The 25,410-nt window shown below is 39.6% G+C and overlaps 1 protein-coding gene across 3 annotated transcripts in view; it reads left to right on the forward strand.

Moving 5' to 3' along the window:
• tmem19 (transmembrane protein 19) overlaps window positions 1–25,410 on the forward strand; it is a 46,700-nt gene that overhangs the window by 13,035 nt on the left and 8,255 nt on the right. For 2 of the 3 annotated variants that reach the window (XM_078219772.1, XM_078219773.1), the window contains exons 5-7: window positions 4,474–4,728; window positions 11,570–11,779; window positions 12,980–13,903. In XM_078219772.1, coding sequence (XP_078075898.1) covers window positions 4,474–4,728; window positions 11,570–11,779; window positions 12,980–13,152 — 638 coding nt within the window. In that variant the 3' untranslated portion in view covers window positions 13,153–13,903. Of the gene's footprint in view, window positions 1–4,473; window positions 4,729–11,569; window positions 11,780–12,979; window positions 13,904–20,935; window positions 21,088–25,410 lie in introns of all 3 variants that reach the window. The other variant, XM_078219774.1, reaches the window with a different exon arrangement.

The raw sequence follows: 25,410 nt of genomic DNA on the forward strand, positions 1-25,410 counted from the left end.
CTGCCCTGTACAACAAAGTTTGGTTCAATAATCAGTTTCAAGAAAAGCTAACCCCTGGGGAACACTCATTGTATACCTTCCTCCAGTTCGAAAAACCACCGTTCAGCACTACTGTTTCTCGTCATTCAGCCAAATTCATATCCACGCTGCTATTTTTGTTCCATAGAAGCCAATTATGTGACGTTTTATCAAACACCTTTTGGAAATTCATATATACCACATCATATCCTTTTCAACCATTTATTACCTCATCCAAAAATTCAATCAAGTTAGTTAAACAATTTAATACATTTATGCTGGATTTTCCTTGGTTAACTTACATTGGCCTGAATGACTGTTAGATTTGTCTCAAATTGTCGTTTCTAAAAGCTTTCCAACACAGAGGTTAAACTGACCTGACTGTAGTTGCTAGATTTATTCCCATATCCTTTTTTTGAGCAAGTTTTCAATTTTTTATACATTTAAAAATTATCAGTGAAGATGCAACAAAGTTAATGCTCAGGACACTGCATTCTATAAATCCATACATCTTATAAAGAATGACTAAGCTTGTAATTATGTCACAGGAGTCAGTTATTTTAATGGTCTGGATCCTCCAAGAAGTGGCAATCATTGTTCGATTCAGTTTTCCCTGATTTCATCTTGCTTCGCATTTCTTGCCAAGTCTTCTGAGGGGTCTGAATGGTCACTTAGGGGATTCGTCAGGGAGTCCAGTCCGTGTGGGAGATTGAGGTATCATTTCTGGAGTTACCCAGGTGTTTGACCAGGTTTCTCCTGCCTAAGATTTCGTGGGTAGCTGTTCGGGGAAATACATCAGAACTCTTCCAAGTTTAATTGCGAGGTGGAGACTTTTGGGGAGGGTCCCGGGGAGCACAGATATTGCCTACTGAAAGCTGAATTTTCTGGGCAATTCCCAGGCAGGTCAGCGCGCCATGACAACCGGAGAAGCACATCAGGACCTTGTATGTCCGGTTTCCGATGACCCAAATCTTCTGGTCTCTGGGTCAATGTGTTTCCAAAAGCACTGGAGACAGGAATAACCAGGGAAAAAAAGACAGAAATAAGACATTAAAAAAGTCAGGAAAATGGGAAGAAAAGACAGAAAAAACGTGCTGTTGGTTTTCCTAAGTTGTTAGAATCAATGTGGGTTACATAAACACATCTCATCAGAATTGCACATGCTTAGTTTGCGTCAAGAGTACGCATTTCTTCTCATTAAATTACACACATGACTCAGTCAGATTTTCCAAACAGAAGGACTTACTTTGATGCTTATATTGGAGCAATGCATAAAAAAGCAGCTCCTTCTTTTAATTTTCCATGCTAATTTCCATGTCTGGCAACAGTCAGATCTTTGAGCTCCTTCGACTCTCGCATCTCAGTCTCTGAGTGGAAGTGAAAACAAATGAAGAAATCCACTAATGAGTAGCACAGCTCAAATGTTCCCCACGCCACTGAGTTTGCCAATTTCAAACAGATTCATTGAAATAGATCAGATAACACTGATTGATTTGACTTCCAATCTTGAGCTGACCCTGTCTGAGAGTTGAAGACCAGGAACATGGTGGACTGTCAGTGGAGATTAATGCAATGGTTTACCATAGCATTTGTCATGGAATCTGGCTTAGATTTGCAATTAATAATATATGTAGCAGAGTTAGAGATGCTTGAAGTGCCAGGTGGGAAGCAGTGGGCCAAAAGCAAACTTCAATGGCAAGTAAAATATGACTGAATGTTCAAAGGGTAGTCAATTTGATCTTGGCAGTTTCCCACCAGGCAGCTGAGGTGTGAACTGATCCATTTGTAACTGACTGGAACAATAAAATTCAATATGTGGAGGTGCGACTTGGCAAAAGCCCATTAGCTAAGCTGAGGAGCTGGTTATGAATGTGTTTGGGAGACTTTTTGAGAGAAAAGAAAAACTTTTGAGTTTTTAGGTGATTGAACTTTTAATTTTTATTATCACTTTGTTTTAATCAGCAATTAACTTGAATGTGAATAATAACTTTGGGGGGGAAAAAGTGACAGGGCAACCAAAATGAAGAACAACCAAGAAAGCTCACATTTAAATATCAAATGTGGTTTAAAAGGCCTTCCTGGAAGTCCCCATTCTAATTCTGAAGAGAAAAATTATGTGTGAATCATAAATTTAGGCTGCTGCAGGTACAGTTACTAAATTTTGGTTTTGTACAGGGAAGGTTATGTCTCACCAACTTGACTGAGTTTTTTGAAGAGGTGACAAAGAAAATTGATGAGGGAAGAACTGTGGATAGAACCATAGAACCATAGAAAATTACAGCTCAGAAACAGGCCTTTTGGCCCTTCTTGTCTGTGCCGAACCATTTTATGCCTAGTCCCACTGACCTGCACTTGGACCATATCCCTCCACACCCCTCTCATCCATGAACCCGTCCAAGTTTTTCTTAAATGTTAAAAGTGACCCCGCATTTACCACTTTATCCGGCAGCTCATTCCACACTCCCACCACTCTCTGCGTGAAGAAGCCCCCCCTAATATTCCCTTTAAACTTTTCTCCTTTCACCCTTAATCCATGCCCTCTGGTTTTTTTTCTCCCCTTGCCTCAGCGGAAAAAGCCTGCTTGCATTCACTCTATCTACACCCATCAAAATCTTATACACCTCTATCAAATCTCCCCTCAATCTTCTACGCTCCAGGGAATAAAGTCCCAACCGATTCAATCTCTCTCTGTAACTCAGCTTCTCAAGTCCCGGCAACATCCTTGTGAACCTTCTCTGCACTCTTTCAATCTTATTTACATCCTTCCTGTAACTAGGTGAACAAAACTGTACACAATACTCCAAATTCGGCCTCACCAATGCCTTATATAACCTTACCATAACACTCCAACTTTTATACTCGATACTCCGATTTATAAAGGCCAATGTACCAAAGGCACTCTTTACGACCCTATCCACCTGTGACGTCACTTTTAGGGAATTCTGTACCTGTATTCCCAGATCTCTCTGTTCAACTGCACTCTTCAGAGTCCTACCATTTACCCTGTACGTTCTTCTTTGGTTTGTCCCTCCAAAGTGCAATATCTCACACTTGTCCGCGTCCAAGAGTGGAAGTGTAGTTTATATGGACTTTAGTAGCGTTTGACAAGGTCCCACGTGGCAGACTGGTACAAATTATGAAATCACTTGGGATTCGGGGTGGGCTGGCTAGATGGATACAGAACTGGCCTGGTTATAGAAGACAGAGTAACGGTGGAAGGATGAATTGTAGAATCATAGAATTTTCAAAATGGAGATCTGTAGCTAACAGTGTTCTGCAGGGATCAGTGCTGGGACCTCTGTTTGTAGTATATATAAATGATCTGGAGGAAAATGTGGATGGTCTGATTAGTAAGCTTGCAAATGACACAAAATTTGTCAGAGGATATAGATAGATTGGAGACTTGGGCACAGAATTGGCAGATGGAGTTTAATCTGGACAAATGCAAAGTGATGCATTTTGGAGGATCAAATTTAGGTATGAATTATACTGATCCCACTGTATGTTAATACAGATCCCTCTATGTTAATGTTCCCTTAGGAACATTAACATACAGAGGGATCTGGGCGTGAAGGTCCACAGTTCCCTAAAAGTAGCAACACAGGTGGCCAAGGTGATTAAGAAAGCATATGGCATGCTTGCCTTCATCAGCCAGGGCATTGACTACAGGAGTTGGGAAATCATATTGCAATTATATAAAACCTTTGGTTAGGCCTCATTTGGAGTATTGCGTGCAGTTCTGGTCACCACACTACCAGAAGGATGTGGAAGCTTTGGAGAGAGTGCAAAGAAGGTTCACCAGGATGTTGCCTGGTCTCAAGGGTGTTGGTTATGAGGAGAGGTTGAATAAACTAGGATTGTTTTCACTAGAAAGACAGAGGCTGAGGGGAGACCTGATAGAGGTCTACAAAGTTAGACAGGGTGGATAGTCAGAGGCTTTTTCCAAGAGTGGAAGTGTCAATTACAAGGGGGCACAGGTTCAAGGTGAGATGGGGAAAGTTTAAGGGAAATGTGTGGGGGAAGATTTTCTTCCAGGCTGGTGGGGCCTGGAATGCACTGTCAAAGGGTGTGGTGGAAGCAGGCACATTAGCAACATTTAAGAGGCATCTGGATGGGTACATGAATAGGGAGGGAATAAAGGGATATGGATCGAGTAAGGGCAGAAGGGTTTTTTTAGTTAGGACATCATGATCAGTACAGGCTTGGAGAGCCAAAGAGCCTGTTCCTGTGCTATACTTTTCTTTGTTCTTTGTTCTTAATTAAATCCAATCTAGGAAGCTTAGAATACTGTATTGGATCCCAGTTTATTTTAATTTTGATCACAAATAGACCTGAATGTTGCCAATCAGTGCAATCATGTTAGTAACTATTTTGAAGAGCATTTTCATCAAATTACTTTATCAGTATCTGGATTTTCAACTTTTATTTAATCTATGTTTGTAATTTTTTTCACAGGTGGCCAGAGAAACTGGATACAGGTATTCTGTAATGGAGGTGTTCCTACAGAGATTGCCTTACTTTATATGATTGAAAGTGGACCAGGAGAAATTGCAATTGATTTTTCAAAGCAGTACACAGCCTCTTGGATGTGTCTGTCTCTCCTGGGAGCTCTGGCTTGCAGTTCAGGTGATACCTGGGCATCAGAGATAGGAAGTGTTGCCAGCAAAAGCCAACCAAGGCTAATAACCACGTGGGAAAAGGTACCCATTGGTAAGAATCCGCAATGCTTTCTAAAGATGTCGCAATCCAGTTCGTTCCCATGTAGATATCCTGTAATGCTTATTTGACAAAGAAAAATATATAATACTTGTAAAAGCAGCATAAATTATATGTTGGTTGCAGGAGAAGAGAGACCTGGGTGTATGTGCACACATCAATGAAGATGCCAGAACAGTTTGAGAGAGCAATTAATAAAGCAGACAATATCCTGGGCTTTATTAATAAGTGTAGAGAGTACAAAAGCAAGAAGGTTATGTTAAATTTACATAAGTCACTAATTCAGCCTTGGCTAGAGTATTGTATCTAGTTCTGGGCACTGCAGTTTAGGAAGTCATGATGTGTTGTGAGACAATCTGGTGTTGTGAGACTTCTTACAGTTTAGGAAGGATATGAAGGCTTTAGAGAGGGTGCAGAAAAGATTCAGGAGAATTGTTCCAGGATGAGAAACTTCAGTTATGAAGATAGATTGGAGATAGATTGGATAGAGCCGTGAAGAAGGCCTATAGTGTGTTAGCTTTTATTAACAGGGGGTTGGAGTTTAAGAGCCGTGGGGTTATGCTGCAACTGTACAGGACCTTGGTGAGACCACATTGGGAATATTGTGTGCAGTTCTGGTCACCTCACTATAAGAAGGATGTGGAAGCGCTGGAAAGAGTGCAGAGGAGATTTACCAGGATGCTGCCTGGTTTGGAGGGTAGGTCTTATGAGGAAAGGTTGAGGGAGCTAGGGCTGTTCTCTCTGGAGCGGAGGAGGCTAAGGGGAGACTTAATAGAGGTTTATAAAATGATGAAGGGGATAGATAGAGTGAACGTTCAAAGACTATTTCCTCGGGTGGATGGAGCTATTACAAGGGGGCATAACTATAGGGTTCATGGTGGGAGATACAGGAAGGATATCAGAGGTAGGTTCTTTACGCAGAGAGTGGTTGGGGTGTGGAATGGACTGCCTGCAGTGATAGTGGAGTCAGACACTTTAGGAACATTTAAGCGGTTATTGGATAGGCACATGGAGCACACCAGGATGATAGGGAGTGGGATAGCTTGATCTTGGTTTCAGATAAAGCTCGGCACAACATCGTGGGCCGAAGGGCCTGTTCTGTGCTGTACTGTTCTATGTTCTAAGTTAGCACTATATACCATAGAGAAGAGAAGGTTGAAAGGAGATTTGATTGAGGTATTCAAAATCATGAGGTGTTTAGACAGAGTTGATGGGGATCAACCCTTCCCACTTGTGAAAGGATCAAGAACAAAAGGGCACAGATTTAAAGTAATTAGTGAGAAAAAAAGAAACTTTTTAATGCCATTTGTGGTTAGGGTTTGGAATACACTGCCGGAATGTGTGTTGGAGGCAGGTTCAATTGGAACATTCAAAAGGGAATTAGACATTTATCTGAAAAGGAAAAATGTGAAGGATTACTGGGAGAAGGCGGGAGAATAGTACCAGGTGAGTTGCTCATTCAGTGCAGACACAATGGGCCAAATGCCCCCCCTCTGGTTGTGACAATTCTGAGATTACTAAACTTCATAAAAATTGTCAGTGTCCTTCGAGATATACCAAATTCTTTCACCAGTGTAACATAATCGTGCATGAGCATTTCTAGCTCCAAAATCGATGCCCTCTTGAATCAGGAGTTTCCAAAGTGTGGTACGTGTGCCAAACACAGCCCTGAGCCCTGGCAGATCAGCCCACAAAACCTACAGAATTAGTTATTTGCATTTATAATTATTGATCAGCAGTTGGAATATTACACCTCTGAAGATTTATCAAGGGGCTGTAATTAGTGCTGCTGCGTCATTGGTCCGAAATCAGAAACTGTGATTATAACTTGACTGTCAAGGATGGGTTTCATGATGTGGAGATGCCGGCGTTGGACTGGGGTAAACACAGTAAGAAGTTTAACAACACCAGGTTAAAGTCCAACAGGTTTATTTGGTTTAAAAGCTTGTGTGGCTTTTGCTACCAAATAAACCTGTTGGACTTTAACCTGGTGTTGTTAAACTTCTTACTAAGGATGGGTTTGCCATGAATCATCATGTTTCTACAATGGGAACAAAATGTTGGAATTTCTGAGTGAAAAATCTCCTGTTTGGGTCCAGAGAGTCACATTAGACCTCTTTTTTTGTAAGGAAAGATGAGACACTAGCAGAATCCTGATTGTCTGGTAAACTGTGATGTATAAGGGTAGAAAAATATTGATGCTAAGCGAACCACCTACAATCAGTAACTATTTGACATTGGTAGAAATAACTGTTTTGAGAAATATGCTCAAAGTGCATATTTGTCTTTTGGCCCTAGGATTAGCCAGTTACCTGGTTTTCACATGATAAATGATAATTGCCATCTATATTTAGGATTTATGAGATGAATTTCAATATCTTGGAAAAACACAGGCATCAGAAGTTGTGGACCGAAGGTTAAGTTGCGGTAATGCTATTGAGAAACTATTGATACTGTTGAAGGGCTGGTATACAACAGGAATCATATCATGGTGTGATATGAAAATGAAGTTGTTGTTTCAATGAAATCAAAACTGCAGTCTTGCACATTCTATCCCTGCAGTAAAGCTTTAAAAATAACAATTAGCTAGTAGGTATCAAAATTATCTGCAATTAACAGGAGAATGTAAGTGCTAGCACAAAGTGAAACATGTGAACTCAAGTTTTTTTTAAAAACAATGTTCTTTTAAGACAAACTTGAAAGATACTATTTGTCAAAATTTGATTCACAGAGAAAAAAATCAGTTTTCTGGTTCAAACTTGGAGCCTCAAGTATCAGCCAGTCATATTGAGAAATGGCACTGATGCCCTGATCCAAAATGCTTACAGATATGCATTGCAGCTCTGGTATTTTGTATTTTTATTTTTAGATTTCCAACATTTGCCATTTTGTTTTTACTTGAGGACATATCATTCATTAATATTAGTCTGAGTGACCTGAAGATAAAGTACAAGAGATGGCAGTAAACCGTTCACACTTAACCAACCAAAATATTCACAAGATTGAACTAATGGTTCTCAGTGATCAGCTATGGTTTTGCTTATAAAAATAATTTTGAAGTATTTTCAAGAAATGGATGAAAAGTGGAAAAATCTCCCGGTCTGGATGAGTTGTATCCCAGGCTGCTGTGAGAGGCAAGGGAGGGAAATTACAGGGACTCTGATCCAAATTCATGACTTCTCTCTGGCCACGGGGGATTGGAGGACAGCTAAAGTGGTTCCACATCATGGTAGAGATAAACCAGGGAATTACAGACCAGTGAGTCTCACATCAGTGGTAGGGAAACTATTGGGGAAAATTCTGAAGGTGAGAATTAATTTCCACTTGGAGAGGCAAGGTTAGATCGGGGATAGCGCAGCATAGCTATGTCAAAAGGAGGTCATGCCTCATAAATTCCATTGAATTTTTTGAGGAGGTGATCGAGTGTGTAGAGGTTAATGCAGTTGATGCAGTTTATATAGATTATGAGCAAGTTTGCGAATTACATGAAGATTGGCAGGGTGGTTAATAGTGAGGAAGAAGGTCTTGGGTTTCAGGAAGGTATAAATGGATTGGTCAGATGGGCAGATCAGTGGCCGATGGAATTTAACCCTGAAAAGTGAGAGGTAATGCACTTTGGAAAAAGTAACAAGACAAAGGAATACTCAATGAATGGCAGGACACTAAGAAGCTCTGAGGGACAGAGGGATCTTGGGATGCTTGTTCACAGATCCCTGAAGGCAGCAGGACAGGTTAATCAGGTAGTTAAGGCATATGGGACACTTGCCTTTATCAGTTGTGGCATAGATTATAAAAGCAGGGAGGTTATGTTGGAGCTGTACAAAACTTTGGTACAGCTGGAGCACTGTTTGCAGTCTGGTCACCTCACTATAGGAAGGGTGTGAACACTGAAAGTGCGGAGGAGCATAACCAGGATATTGCCAGGGATGGCGCCTTTGAGCTATGAAGGGAGGCTGGATAGGCTCGGGTTGTTTTCTTTAGAGCTGAGAAGACTGAGGGGGGACCTGATTGAAGTGTATAAGATTATGAGGGGTATGGACAGGGTGTAAAGGAAGTAGCTGTTCCCTTTAATTGAAGGCTCAACAAGGGGACATAATTTTAAGGTGTGGGGCAGGAGGTTTAGAGGCGACAGGCCCATGGTTATCACGGAGAAAGAAACCAAAACTTATTTAAAATTATGTAACAATTTTCACAATGGACAGAAAAGGGAGAACTGTTGCTTTTTCACAGAGAAAGACAATGCAACCAGTGCTGTGAAGAGCAAGGAAAGGCTCGTTTTGGGAATCTGGCAAATAAAAAATGAATAAGACACCATTGTTGGAATGTGATCACAATACTTATTCACATGTATGTTCATGCATGTATACTTTACACATTTGTTGGTAACATGTTAGGGTGAAAAGTGGAGTGTGTGAGCATCTTCTGATTGTTTTGGTGCTTTCCTATCTTGGTTGATAAATAATATAAGATGTTGCGTCGAATCACTGATACAGCACAGAAAGAGGTCATTCTACCCATCATGCCTCTGCCCTGTTTTTGAAAGAACTATTTCCCCCTAGCTGTGCAAATATTTCTCTCAACAAATATTATTCCAATTTCCTTTTGAAATTATTGCTCTGCAAGAATTGCATAGTAGTGTTATTGGAGAACTTCAATTAGCTTAATATAAATTGGGTTGCTGACCATGTCACAAAGGAGGAGGTATTAAAGAAAATTGGATAGGAGAAAAATAGTTACAGTAAAAAGTAGGTACTTAACAAAAAAGACTGGCAATGCCTGAAATAGAAAAGTCTCCCCTTTCAGACGGGTTACATCCTATTTTGCTGAGGGAAACATTGCCTTCCTTTTACCCCTGATGGGAATGTATCTTGACTGTATCCGGCAGCACGGTAGCACAGTGGTTAGCACTGCTGCTTCACAGCTCCAGGGTCCCGGGTTCGATTCCCGGCTCGGGTCACTGTCTGTGTGGAGTTTGCACATTCTCCTCGTGTCTGCGTGGGTTTCCTCCGGGTGCTCCGGTTTCCTCCCACAGCCCAAAGATGTGCGGGTTAGGTTGATTGGCCAGGTTAAAAAAAAATTGCCCCTTAGAGTCCTGGGATGCGTAGGTTAGAGGGATTAGCGGGTAAAATATGTGGGGGTAGGGCCTGGGTGGGATTGTGGTCGGTGCAGACTCGATGGGCTGAATGGCCTCCTTCTGCACTGTATGGTTTCTATGATTACCCAAACTATCTCCTCTTTGAAGGTCTCCACTGCTCCTTAATTGTTTTACCTGTCAATCTTTGATTGCAATCCACCTGGCTTAGATCCCTTTTCAATTTACTGAAATGAGCTCTCACCCAGGTTGAGTATTTTCACATTTCATATTTTTTACTTTTCCATTACTACTCTAATCTAATAATATTGGGCAGCACGGTCACACAGTGATTAGCACTGCTGCCTCACAGCGCCAAGGACCCGGGTTCGATTCCCGGCTTGGGTCACTTTTTCTTTGTGGAGTTTGCACATTCTTCCGTGTCAGCGTGGGTTTCCTCTGGGTGCTCCAGTTTCCTCCCACAGTCCAAAGGTGTGCGGGTTAGGCGGATTGGCCATGCTAAATTGCCCCTTAGTGCTACGGAGACTAGCTAGGGTTATGGGTATAGGGCCTGGATGGGATTGTGGTCAGTGCAGACTTGATTGGCTGAATGGCCCCCTTCTCCACTGTAGGATTCTATAATTCTATGAATATTGTGATCACTATTCTCAAATGCTCCTGTATAGAATCATGTTCCACTTAATTTCCCCAGACTAGATCCAATATTACTTCCTTACTCATGGAAAGATAAAGCTATCTTCTACCTGTTTCGGGAATCCCTCCCTCTCTGCCCATTACAATATTATTTTCCCAGTCCACATTAGAATAATTGATGGTCCCATTATCATTATACGGTTCTTGCATCTTTCTGCAATTTTGCCTGAACAGTTGCTCCTCTCTCTTGCCTGACAGTAAATGCTCAATTGCTCTTTTATTGCTTCTTTCGACCCTCAAGTACATCATCCCTTTTTAGAGCTGCAACAATATCTTTGATGAATTGTACCACACGCTGTTCCTTTTGTCTTTTTTATTTTTCATGAGGATGTTAAATTACGTAGAATATACAGCTAATCCAAAATGGTAAAATCATTACAACTGAAGGCCCTCCTCTGCTCTCCCTGGGTACCTTATTTTTACATCCAAGGCTTTTGCTTTCCTAAGTGGAATTTAGGATTGTTTGATTCTGGCCCTACTCACATTAAAGTCTGTTAAATCAGTTGGATTTATTGGTAGGTGCCCTGTGAAAGATTTCAGCAATTTACTAAGGCTTACATTTTCAGGGGAAGAAATAGATGTTTTGAAGTCTGACAAACTACTTGTTCCACAAAATTGCTGTAAAAGATAAATTAATTTTACTTTGAAAGGCTGAATCACAGTTGACTCCAAAAGCTGCATTAAAAAAATTCTGGGGAAGGAAGTTCATGGTTCTGCAATCTTAGTAAATAAATCTGATGTCTTCAGCTGTCGTATCCCCTGTCAGAAATTTCTAAATCCATCATGGCTTTTGTATTTTTTCTTACAAATGAGTGAATGTTCAAGTTATGACAAGTCCATGTCCCTTGGCATTTTCTGTGCAAATACTTGCTTTAAGATATCAATTAAAGATAAATACTTTGCTGCTTTCTGGTTTTGAATTATTTCAGAGCCATTAGTTGATTTCTGCTAGTTTTGATTAGTAGAATTGCTAATGCTAAGTGAATGTAAGAAAAATAATAGATATTAGGAACAGACCTGAACTAATGAAAAGGAGTTATTTTCTTCCAGGTACCAATGGAGGGGTTACCTTTGTAGGCCTTGCATCGAGTTTACTTGGTGGAATGGTTGTTGGATTAGCCTATCTATTAACTCAGATGATGTTTGTGGAGAACCTGGATGTTTCACCACCTCAGTGGCCAATTGTTTTATATGGTGCTGCAGCTGGTTTCATTGGTTCCATTTTGGATTCCTATCTAGGAGCTGTAATGCAGTATTCAGGTTTGTGCTGGACGTTATTAAATATTGTTTCATTTATTTTCTTCACCCTCCCAACTGCACTCCGAAGAAAGTATACAAGTAGTTTTGTTCCCACATGCGCTAACTAAAGGATGTTGTGGAATGAACTGATTAATGGTACTACCGTATTTGAATGAGGAGTTGAATGTCTCATTCCTTGGCTGCAATATTCCATAGCCAAGAGATTACATCAATGGATGTGTCTCTCACCACTGCAAATGCCTTAACTTATGCAATGGAATGTTATTCCTCATTCCAACAGGCTGGCAAATCAATGAAACTTTCCAAATCCAGTTGGCAAGTTCACAGGCCCAATCTACAACTAGAAAAAACATTAGTCTGCTCAAAATACAGTGCTTAACAGTTTCAGCTATCAGAATATAAAACATCTATTTTTGTGATTAATTTAAAACTCGATTGGAGTTCTGAGTTTAAGCTTACCATATATACTTGGGTAAGAGTCGACTCCTGACCTTTGCCCAAAAAAATCCTTAATTTTTCACATATCTCTTGTAAAAATTGACTCCCAACTTTCCAAGGACATTCCGCTCCGACTCAGCTTGTTCAGAGGAAAAACAGCAGAGATAAGGATTTGAAGCAGGAGTTTTCTGATCTTTCTGCATCAGTGCTAGATTAAAGAGTGCGATAGTTCACTGAGATATCAGAGAACTTGAGCAGAAGTTTAATTTATTTTTGAAATGACAGAGATAAGACTGGATCAAACTGTAGAGTCTGTGTAAACAGTATGCATATTAAACTTTCCCAGAAATGGAACTAAGCTCACTGAGCTGTCATGAACAGTCCTATGGCCTCATAGGAAAAGGGATTATTAAAACATACCTTTTAAAGCTTCCATCATGCTCCAATCTGCTTATTTGCGAACTACGAGCATCCAAAATTGAGATTAAAAATGTAGCATGTTCGTTGCTGGCTGTGTGAGCCGTGAGCATCAGAAATTGAAAGTAAACTGCTCAAAAACATTGTCTCTGTAAAAGCCGACCCTTTCACTTTTGGCCTAAAAAGGGTCTCAGTAGTTTGACTTTTACATAAATGTATATGATATTTATTGTGAATTATTAAGTTGTACAGAACTGGAGTTCATAACATAAATTATTTGTTTTGTACAGAATTATATTGTAATCTTGGTTCCAGTAAGTGTTTATAATTCTTATATCCTCACAGGTTTTGATGAAGACAGAGGGATGGTTGTTAATCACATTACTCCGAATGTAAGGCACATATCAGGAAAACCTATCCTGGACAACAATGCAGTGAACCTCTTCTCTACCATCCTTATTGCTCTACTGCTGCCAGGAATGACCTGGCCTTTTTGGCCAAGGAAATTAACTATTTAAAAAAAAAATGAAGGAGTATCCTGATCATTTACTGACATAAAATATTGATGTGAATATTGTACTAACAAATAGATGACTGAATTAAAATGAAAATGCACTAATATACTTCTAACAATTCAACCTTGTTGAATTGAAATATATTTCTTCTTGATCTTATTTTGAAGATTTCTTTATTGCTTTTTTGAACATGTCACTTAGTTTCTTCAATCAAAAAGTCTAGTCCTAATCATTTATTACTTCTGAGCGGATAGTGCTTTTTAATTGAATCAACATTGTTGCATAATTATATTAACATTTGTTTCGGAAATGCCTCCATTTGAGGAGAAAACGTATTTTTGTAGCAGCTCATGTTCTTGCATAACATTTTATTTCGGCAAAAGAACTACTGATCCATCTAGCCCACTCTTCCAAATCACACATTTGTTTCTTTACCATGATTCTGGAACTATATCAACATTTCAAATTAAAGTTTCTCCATTCCCTTTTTAAATCCTGCTGTGGTTTTCTGTTCAACCACCCTTAGTGATAATCGGTTTCACAATAATTATCACACTTTCATTAAAACAAATGCTACCTAAATTTCATACCTTTCAGAATTTCTTATCCTTGAATCCTGTGTTTGACAGAAGAGTTGTGAATCCTGTGAACATCAGTTTAAAAAGGAAGTGAAGTTATTGAGCAGATTTGAGCTTGAATGGCACGGGAGAATAAAATGCAAATTGATGTCGCAGCCCAAGGAGGGGTGTCAGGGGTAAGTAACAGGCAAGTATTTAATCTACCTATAACTTAAACCATATTGAGTAATTTGTGAACAAAGCTAAGAAAAAATAAGTTGATTTAATACATATAAAACATTAATGAATTAAATATAGAAACAGGATTAACTAGAATTGGCAGCGTTGGTGGTGCTAGTTCCCAGCTTTTGGGAGTTTCTGAAACTCCTGAACACACACACACAGCACCTGCAATAAGTGTCTGATTCTGGTGAACTTCCGTCTGGAATTGTTGAGCTGGGTCCCAAGGTACTGTGGGACGTCACAAAGAGCTACTTGGACACTTTGATCCCGGAAGAAGTCTCATACCTTAGTCTAGGTAGTGGTACAAGTCTAGTTGGTGATGAAGGACATTAGTGTGTGACTGCAAGTCAAGTAGGTAAGGGGACTTCAGAATCAGAACAGGAAGAGCCTCAGCATTTTCCAACAGGTATAACGTTTTACTGCCTATGTGGATGAGGGCAAAGTCTACAAGGTAGATGACTATGGCAGTATGTTACAGGAGGCCATTCAAGTGGGAGGTGTGAAAAGGAATGTGCTTGTGGTAGGAGACCGTATAGTCAAGGGGATAAGATGCTGTTCTTTGTAGCTACAACCAGAAGGTTGTGTTGCCCACCCAGTGTCAGGGTTAAGGACATCTTCTCACAACTGGAGAAGTGGAGTGGAAGGAGGAGGATCTAGTTGTTATGGACCATATAGGGACCAACCATGCAGGCAAAATTAGGAATGGGATCCTGTTGAGAGTTGGAGGAACTAGAGTCAAAATTGAACACACAATCTCATAGGTAATAATCTCTGGATTATTGTCTGAGCAATGTGTAAATTAGCGTGTGGTCAAAACAGTTTTTCTTTTAAAGCAAGGCTGACAGGTTGGGTTGGGATGCACAGGTTTCGTTCAATTCGGTTTTCTGGAGTATCATGTACAGTTTTGGTCTCCTTGTCTATTTGACTTTGAGAGACAGGAAGAGACAGATTCCTGGGATGGGAGGATAGTTCTATGAGGCGAGGTTGAGTGATCTAAGGCTATATATGGTAGAGTTTAGAAGTAGTTCATTGAAACACATAGATTCTTAAAAGGCTTGACAAGGTAGATTCTGGAATTATGTTTTCTTCTAACTGGGGAGAAAGAATTTAGGCCACAGTCTCAAGGGTTCAGCCACAAGAACACGTAAAATAGGAGCAGGCATAGTCTATATCGTCCATCAAACCTGTTCTGTCATTCAATACAATCATGGCTGATCCTGGGCTTCAACTCCATTTTCCTGCCTGCTCCCCATATCCTTTGATTCCTTGAAACACCAAAATTCTGTCTATCCTAGTTTTTAAGTGAAGTAAAGTTTATTTATTAGTCACACGTAAGGCTTACATTAACACTGCAATGAAGTTACTGTGAAATTCCCCTAGTCGCCACAGTCTGGCGCCTGTTCGGGTCAATTCACCTAACCAGCACATCTTTCAGAATGTGGGAGGAAACCAGAGCACTCGGAGGAAACCCATGCAGACATGGGGAGAACGTGCAAACTCCATACAGACAGTGACCCAAGCTGGGAATCGAACCCGGGTCCCTGGCGCTGTGAAGCAACAGTGCTAACCACTATGCTACCGTCCCAAATATCGTGTATTTGATGATGGAGCATCCAGAACCCTTTGGCGTAGAGAATTTTAAAGATTTACAACCTATTAAGTGAAGTAATTACACCTCATCTTAGTCCTAAACGATTGGTCCCTTGTCCTGAAATTGTGCCCCCACATTTTAGTGTCTCCAACCAACAGAAACAATCTTTCCGCGTCAATGCTATCAGAATTTTGTAGGTTTCAATAAAATTGCCTCTCATTCTGCTAAAATCCAGAGAACATGAGCCCAATTTTTTTAGCCTTTTATTATAGGATAACCCTCTCATCCCAATCTAGTGGACACCAAAACTGCATACAGTATTCCAGATGTAGTATCACCAAAACCCAATGCCGGATTTAGACTTGGTGAGGCCCTAAGCTATATAAAGCTTGGAGGCCCCTTGTTAAAAAGTTACACCAAAAGGTCTCACAAAGGTGCGTACCAAAACAGGACCTTGGGTCGCCACAAAAAAATTGAAAACATAATTATGCCTTTTAAATATTTAATAGCAAGGTATTTAAAGTGAAAAATACAAATTATTTTCAAATGAATGCATTTACTGATTACATATTTATCATTTGGCTGGCTTAATCTCTCTCATAGATTATAATATAGTATACCCTGGAAACAATGCTTAAATGTAATTTTAAAAATAATTAAGATACATTAATATATATATAAAATGCTGACAAAATAAGTAATCAGGATCACTTTTATTAATATAAGTAACAGTGAAATCATTTGCAAAATCAGAAAACTGATATCAGATACAACTTAAAACATTTTCTTTCTTGATTTCTCAAAAGCAAAATCATGAATTATGTCCTCAAATGATATGCTACGCAGCTTATCGCTTTCTATGCACATGATGCTAAGTGCAGCCAGTTTGTCTTGAGACACGGTTGCTCTCAGTTCATTTTTGATTCTCTTTAGCTGTGAAAATAACCTTTCTCCTGAACAATTTGTTACCATCAGACATAAGAATAGTTGTAATATTGCTTCCACATTAGGGAAAACTAAATGAATCTTGTCTTGGAAGATGATTTGATACAGATCTTTGTGGCAAATTTGTTCTTTTCCTGGATAATTCTGCTTGACATAAGCATGGAAGTGCTTCAGTTTCCCCCGTAAGGTTTATATCAACATCGTTTGGATACTCTTTCATCAAAGTTTCTACTGCTTCGCGCAGCTGTGCCTCTGAAGCTTCTAAATCAACTAAAAATGAAAATTTGTTTGCAGCATAATTGTAGACTGTTGCTCCTCTTCTCAAGTTTGCTTCAAGGACATTGATTATCGGAATGAAGGATTTCACTCGAAATTTGTCTCTTGGAGAAAGCTCTTCATCAGGATCAGGTGCAGCTCCATCGTAGGCTTGTTTTTTTCTCACCCTCCTCCTTTTCTCTGCACACTTGTAATCTACATCAGGCAGTTTGGATTTGGCTTCTTGTTCAATATCATCAAAGTTTTCTCAAATATTTTTCACAAAGTGGGAAAGTCATGTGTACAGATTCGCACAGGCGGTCAGTGCAATCTGTGGATCCTGGAGAGCCTTACTGGTTTTGTGAAACTCCTCCAGCAAACGAGTCCATAAGTGTAGCATAAAAACAAACTCCAGTTCCTCCATTTTTTCCAGAAGAGTACCAGCTTGTCTTCTTGTATCACCCTTTTCATTCTCATTAGTATGGAGATGACTTAGAGCATCGGTGGTTGACCTGTAACTCTCATTTATGGCAGACACAGCTTTGGCATGTGCTTCCCACCTCGTGTTGGACAGATACTCAACATACTTTGGTACTCTGGAGTCTGCATTCAAGAATGATAACAACACAGACCACCTCTTTGTAGAAGATGAAAAGGAGATGTATATTTCTTGCACAACAGCAAAAATGTTTACTGCATCTAAACAGCAATCTACTGCAACACGGCCAACAAGATTTAGTGAATGTCCGGCACAGGGAATATACATAGCATGCTTGTTTTTCTCTAGAATTTTTTGCTGCATTCCTTTGTATTTACCAGCCATATTTGCTGCATTATCATATGACTGTCCTCAGCACTTACTGAAATCAACTTTGCAGTCTTTACTTAGATAGTCCACCACCATATCCGCCATACTTTCACCACTGTGATTTTCCAACTCTAGGGAAGTTAGAAAGCGTTCAACAGGTAAACCATCATCAGGTGATACATATTTTACTATAACATTTAGTTGATCCACGTGGGAAAGATCTGGTGTAGAGTCCACAGACAAACTGAAGTAGCCTGCTTTTCTCAAATCATCCAAAAATGATTCTCTTACTCTATTACCCATAAGCTGAATAAGTTCATCACATATTGTCTTAGACAAATATGAAGGAGACCCAGATCCTCTGTTTCCATATTGTTTTATGTGGTTGGAAAGAAATGGATCAAACTTAGCAACTAATTCTAACAGGCCAAGGTAGTTGCCATTATTTGGTGATCCAAAAGTTTCATTGTCTCCCCTAAAAGCTAGCCCACGTTCTGCTAATGCGCAAATCACCACAACAACACGCTCAAGCACATGTCTCCAGTACTGTTCTGTTTTTATTTGTTCTGCTCGTCTTGAGCCTAAGGTTGAACCACGCTTTCTTGTCAAGTATGTCAGCAAAGCTGTTCTATGCTCTTCAGAGTTTTCATGACTTTTAATTGCAATGGGATTTCGCCAGTCAGAAAACCCACCAGAAGCTAGTGCTGCAGTTGATGTTGAAAAGAGCTTGCAGACAAAGCAGTAAACACAGCCAGTTGTTGGAGAGTGCACTAGCCATTCCTGATCGTATATTTCACCATTAACTTTTCTGGACTGAAAAAGACCTTTTGAACAATATATATCTTGATTTTTGAATGACTGCTTTGAGTTTCAAATGGGCCGTTCCAGTGTTGACACTCTGAAAGATCCTTAAGGATCCAGTATGAGAGTTCATCCTCGGTTAAGACACCCCATTGACCTACATCATTGAGTTTCATGAATTTTGTTGTTTCAGCTGTGGATGTCGGCTCTGCAACGCTCGCATTTGCATCACTTCCAGTGTTTTCCTCAGCTGAGATTCCAGACTCTGTTGTCTCTGTAGCAGAGGCACTAGGCTGTGGTTGTTTTGGACTTTGCTGATCACCTTGGGTTTGTGGATCCTTATCTGTTTCTGGAGTAAAGTAACTGTCAACTTTTGGTAATTTTTTGAGTTGCTCTTCAAGCTGGTGCTTTCTTTTTCTTTTTTGGTATCCGCTCTTAAATGTTCTCTTCATTGTAAACCTTCTGAAATTTTGTGAGGCCCCTGCGGATTGTGAGGCCCTAAGCTGTAGCTTGTTTAGCTTATGCCTAAATCCGGCACTGCCAAAACCCTGTATAATTGCAGCAAGACTTCATTATTGTACTCTAATCCCCTTATAATACAGGCCAACATCCCATTTGTGGCCTTGTTTGCTGCACTTGCCTGCTAACATTCTACTAAGACTCTTTGAACGTCAATACCGACAAGCGTAACACCATTTTTAAAAACAATTAATCTTTTCTACTCTTATGACCAAGGTGAATAATTTCACACTTCCATCAATTAATCTGTGTCTGTCATCTTGTTGCCCCTCACTTCAGCTGACTATATAATACCTCTTAGAGGCCTCTATGTCCTCCCCACAGTTTAGCTTCTCACCTAGCTTGATGTCATCAGCAAACTTAAATATCTTAATGTTGTCTCTTCATCTAAATCATTAATATCGATTGTAAAAAGCTGAGATCCCATGCGGCACTCCAATACTCATTGCCTCCCAATTTGGAAAGGTCCCGTTAACGCCCACTCTGTGTTTTCTATCTATTAACCAATCCTCTATTCTTGTTAAGATATCACCCCCAACTCCATGAGCCCTTATCTTACCTATCAACCTTTTGTGTGGCACCATATCGAATGCCTTTTGGAAATCCAGGTATACTGCACGTCCACTGGTTCCCCTTGATCTACCCTTCTAGATACATCCACAAAAAAACTTCTGTAAATTGGAAAAACAGGATTTCCCTTTATTGAAAACTATGCTGAATTGCTGTAATCATACTATGCTTTGAGTGCATTGTTAAGACTTCCCTAATAATAGATTCCAGCATTTTCCCAACAACTGGTGTTCGGTTAACTGGCCTGTAGTTCACTGTATATCTTTTCTCTCCTGTTCTTGAAAGGTGGTGTGACATTGCCAACTTCCAATCTAATGGGACCATTCTCGAACCTAAGGAATTTTGGAAAATCATAGTTAGCACATCCATTATCTCTGCAGCTATCTCTTTCAGAACCCTGTGGGACTGAGATGAGATATTTATTTGACAGCTTTACCTCAGGGATTTTGAATGCTCAGTTTTCGAGTATATTTAATGGCGCTGAGGGATTCAAGGGATATGGGATAAATGTGGGAAGGTCGAGATCAGCTATGATCTTATTAAATGGTGGAACAGGGTCAAAGGATCAAATGACCTATACCTGCTCCTATTTCTTATGAACTTGTTGGATAGAAATTCTTCATACCCATGGAAACCTGTCGAACACTGTTGACATATTCTCCAGGGAGTAAATTTGCCTAGGTATTGTACAATTGTTAAATAAAGTCAAATATTAAGTTTCTTTTAAGTGGCAAAATAATTTAAGCACAGCTTTATGGCAAATACACTGGAATTTCAAATTGCGTAAGATTTAAACCAAGAGTGTCCAAATGTCTGCTGAGATTCCAGACTCATAGTGCACTGATAAAGCCTCAGTGATCACGTATATAAAAAAATAAATTTGTACTTTCAATCATTTGAATATATCTCAAGTTGCTGATGCTAACAAACCTTGGTGTTTCGATTTAGGATTTATTCACCAATGAGGTGATAGTGCTCAAAACAAACCTTTGTAAACCCCAAAAATGTTAACTGGGCAAATCTGCAATTAAGAAATATAAACATAAGTAAGAATGAGTTGCCCAAATTTCATGGGTCACACATGACACACAGTCTGCAGTTTGGACATTCATATCAACTACAATAAATTTTTTAAAAACATTTATAAAGCCAGATATTTGATTTTAGTTTTCAATTGTCTGAAAGTATAATATGAAATTATTTTGAGAAATAACTTATCCTGTAACACCTATCATCTTGACGATCTCGTTGCTTGAAGTACTTTTTCAATGATAGTCACAGTTGTATTTAAGCTAATAAGCAAAATCCTACAAACAGCATTGAGAAAAATTCATCATCATCTCTTTTTGGTTGAGGGTGCAATACTGGCCAGGCCACCAGGAAAAATCTCCTATTCTTCAGTGTATGATGCCATTAAATTTGATTTATTGTCACATGTATTGGGATACAGTGAAAAGTATTGTTTCTTGTTTTGATCCTTTATGGTCACCTGAGAAGATTGACAGGATCTCAGTTCATTATCTCACTTGAAAGAATGCTGCACTGTCTAAACTTTGGACTGGGATGTGAACCTGCAATCTTCTGACTTTAAAGGCAGATGCAGCAAGATTTATGTGGAGGACTATGTAAAAAATGTATAAATTAAAAAGGTAGGTTGATTTACCTGTGTGCTAATTCAGTTTAAAAAAAATTGCTGTGAAGTCTATTCTGTGTGGATAAAACTTCTGCTTCTACAACCTGACTAGTGGCTAAATATTCTATGTAAGGTTTTATCCAATTAAGGTAGTGTACAGAATATGGACTATTTTGCATGGTACTGTTATACGAATTCCAGTAAAATGTTCACACTTTTTAATCCTTTTTCTCTCACTTGATAATATGACAGGATTTTTCTCTGGTATATGTAATTATTTTGCCTTAAAATGTTATTACTTTACATTTTAGAGATTTGACAATATTTTGTTTAAATGTGCACATTCAAAATAGTTTAAATTATCTGAAATAAAACAAATAAAATGCACTGTTTATGTGACCAATTAATGTATCTATACAGACAGGCTACACTTGAGTTGCAGCCCTTTAATCACCTGGAATTATAGTTTCAGAAATATTACAGTACAAGCAGAGGCCATTCTGTCCATTACATCTGTGACAGAGTTTGCTTTTCAACTGGAGCTATTCCCGTCCTTTACCCCCTTATTTTCTTCCTTTTCAAATATTCCTTCCATTCCTATTTTTATGTTTTGAACTGTACTTCAATAGCCACTTGTCATAAATCTCACGCTTTAATCTTTTGCATACAAAATAAATTGACCTTCATTTTTCTTGTGGTACTTCTGAGGTCACGTCCTCCCCCACCCCGTTACTAATTTGAAACAATCTTGCACCCTGTCATAACTTTCAAATCTTCTCTCAGATTTTCCCTTAAGTTTATCTAAAGTCCCAATGTTTCAAGTCAATTTTAAAACCTCCCTCTGTAACTGTAACATGATGTTCCTGGTTGTGACCATAAGTCATACAGGAGCAGAAGTAGGCCATCCGCCCCCTCAAGTCTGCTCCACCATTCAATGAGATCATGACTGATCTGATATGGTCGTCCTCAACTCCACTTTCCATCCAACCCAGTTCTTGCTACACCTTTTTCTAAACATCTAACATGTTTCCTATAATTAAATACCAGAATTGCACACTACAGTACAGCTATAGCCACCTTCCATAATTGAAATATTACCTCATTGCCTTCATATTCAATGCTTCAGATATAAAACCTCCCCACCTCCCTTTCATTCTAACGTTTATGTATCTGTTTTTCTGGATAGCTGTACTTTTTCATACTATTAAGAATCTTATTTATGGAAATACTTCCTCTTAATGTTCTTTTTCCTAAAGTACATTTCCTCATATTGAATTGCATTTGCTTCCAATCTGACATTCCACTAACGTCTTTTTACAATCTCCTGCAATCTTTTTTCCAGTTCACCATTTCCTAATTTGGTATTGTCAAAATTACTTCAGTATCATTCAACAACAAGTTGCATTTACATGATGCCTTTAATGGAACAAAATGCCTCAAAGAGCTTCACAGGACTATAATCAGATAAAAACTGACACTGAGCCAAAGAAGGCTGCTGACTGACAGACTGGTAGGGGATAGATTTTAAGGAATGCCTTAAAGAAAGAGAGAATTCCAGATATTTGGGCCAAACAAGTAGGATGATATGCAACAGGCTAGAAATGGAGACATGTTGAGTCCTGCGAGAATTCTAGGAATGGAGGTAGTTACAGACGTGGATGGATGGGGCTATACAGGGATTTGAACACGAGAATGGGAATTGTGAAAATGAAGTTTGTTGGTAGACTCTGGGGGGGGTGGGAGGGGGCACTTGCTGTTGGCAGGCACTTGCATCAGAATTAATCTAATAATGTTTTCTCCCAAACGCTTCCCCCCCCCCTCCCCCCTCTATCCAGTTACATCAATGAAGTTCAGATAAACCTTTCTTATCTCTCTAGCTAATCTCATCACAGATTTCCATTGTCTGTGGGTTGATGAGCCATTTTGCAGATCTTGAAACTAATTTGACTGTAACCAAACTCAAAAAATATTTTTCTCTACTAATTCAGCTAAGGGAATTAGTGGAATTGTAGCCTATCAAATCTAAACGATTAAATATGAACTAATCAGAGCAGTTGTAGATTGGACAAAGAAAGAAACAGCATACTTGTTCATCAGGAAAAGCCTGTTTGCAGCTCTAGCAGTTTAAGTGACCGTTGTTACATGCAAGGCTTCAATTTTAAATTATTTTGGATTAGTTTCTCCAAATAACTTTTGAACCCATGTTTCCTTATATTTACACGCCTCCCTGGGTGACCCCGCCCACCTCAAGCTGACCTTCAGCCCCAGTGACCTGATATTCAGTCCCCACATTTTAATCTCCACCACATTATTCAATGCCAACCTGGAACTGGAACCTCTATATCCCCAATGTCTCTCTAACCCTCCATCCAGTAGATCTTACAGCGTTTCCTGTATATTCAGGCTTCCCTGTCATTAAATTTTAACTGTGCAAATGAATGGGTTTTGAATATGTTAAAAATCTCACCCTAAAAGTCATCATACACCCTCCCCATAAACATAGGGCCAAAAAATTATTTTATCCAGGACAGGCCTAAACTTTAATTTATTTGAATTATTTCATTGCGTAACAAATGTAGTATATAATCATGTGTAAATTGTTTAACAAAATCAGTTTATGCTAGAAAGACTTGCATTTATATAGCACCTTTCACGACCACCAGATGTCCCAATGTAGTTGCAGCTTTTTTTTCTTTTTTTATTGGTACCTTTCAGTACTTTAATCAAAAAAGCCAATTCAAACCAAGTCCAATCGGGATCACCACATGAGGGACAAACAAGATCCAAGCTGACAAGACATTGCACCCGATCTTGGGCTCGATCAAACAAGATCCAAGCTGACAGGATGAGGTATTGCACTCCCAGCCTGAGCTTGATTTAACACTTCATCTTAGCCAAAAGGCCAAGGTGGATTTAAAGAATTGCATCTGGTAAAGCCTGGGTTTAACCTCAATGGCTACCCTGATCCTTTGCTCTACCCTAGCTTGGGGAAACAATAATCACAGGTGTCAGCACACACCCAATGCAATGTGCTAGCCTCGTCACCCCTGCCAGGTAATGTAGTTACAGCTAATGGAATTACTTTTGAAGTGTGGTCATCTTTGTAATGTTTCTTAATTTCAATTTATTAGTGTCACAAATAGGCTTACATTAACACTGCAATTAAGTTACTGTGAAAATCTCCTCGTTGCCACACTCCGGCGCCGGTTCGGGTACATTGAGGAGAATTTAGCATAGCCGTCTTTCGGACTGTCGGAGGAAACCCATGCAGGCACAGGGAGAATGTGGTGACCCAAGCTGGGAATTGAACCTGGGTCCCTGGCACTGTGAGGCTAACCACTGTGCCACCATGCTGACAATGTAGGAACTACGGCAGCCAATTTAGGCACAGCAAACCCCCACCATTAGCAAGATGATGACCATATAATTTTTTTTTTGTGCGATGCTGATTTAAGGATAAATATTGGCCAGGACACCAGGGATAATTGCCCTGCCTTTCTTCAAAAGGCTATCATGGTAGGTTTTATATCCACCTGAGAATTTGATGTTCCACCTGAAAGGTGAAAAATGAAGAGCTCCGGCAAAGATTTAAATGACAAAGATGTCGTGGCACAAGAGGCAAAGGGAGTGCTAATGGTAGTTGCATAGAGACAAAACATTGGTTCAGAGGGACTGTAAACGCCCAAAACATAACCATTAAACTATATAACCCATGACTACCTCTTTTAGGTCTGAAGAGTGTTATTATGCTCAAAACGTTAACTCTGTTTCTCTTTCCACAGATGCTGCCGGAACTGGCTGAGTTTAGCATTTTCTTTTTAAATTTCAGATACCCCACAGTATTTTGCTTTCATTTTACTGGAGATTGCAATAATCAACCACAAACCACGTTTGAAATGACAGTACAACTGGGTTAACCCAGTACCACCAAAGATTAAATTAGAATTAGAGAATCCCTGCAGTGCAGAAGAAGGTCATTTGGCCCATCGAGCCTGCACTGACAACAATCCCACCCCGGCCCTATCCCTGTAACCCCATGGATTTGCCTTGCTAGTCCCCTTAACACTAAGGGGCACTTTTTAGCACAGCCAATTAATTTAACCTACACATCTTTGGAGCGAAATTTAAAAAATATATGGAACAGTCAGGAGGAAAGGGGCCAAAGCGAGGAATGAAGTGTATGGTGAATACAACACTACTATTTAAATCGAATACAGAAAATTCTGGAAAACCTCAGCAGATCTAACAGCATCTGTGGATGGAGAATAGAGTATCCAAGGAAGGATGTACTGGCCTTGGAGAGGTTCCAGAGGAGGTTGAACAGTAAAAGAATAAAGGA

The sequence above is a fragment of the Mustelus asterias genome, chromosome 9 (assembly GCF_964213995.1).
Source record: "Mustelus asterias chromosome 9, sMusAst1.hap1.1, whole genome shotgun sequence".
NCBI lineage: Eukaryota > Metazoa > Chordata > Chondrichthyes > Carcharhiniformes > Triakidae > Mustelus > Mustelus asterias.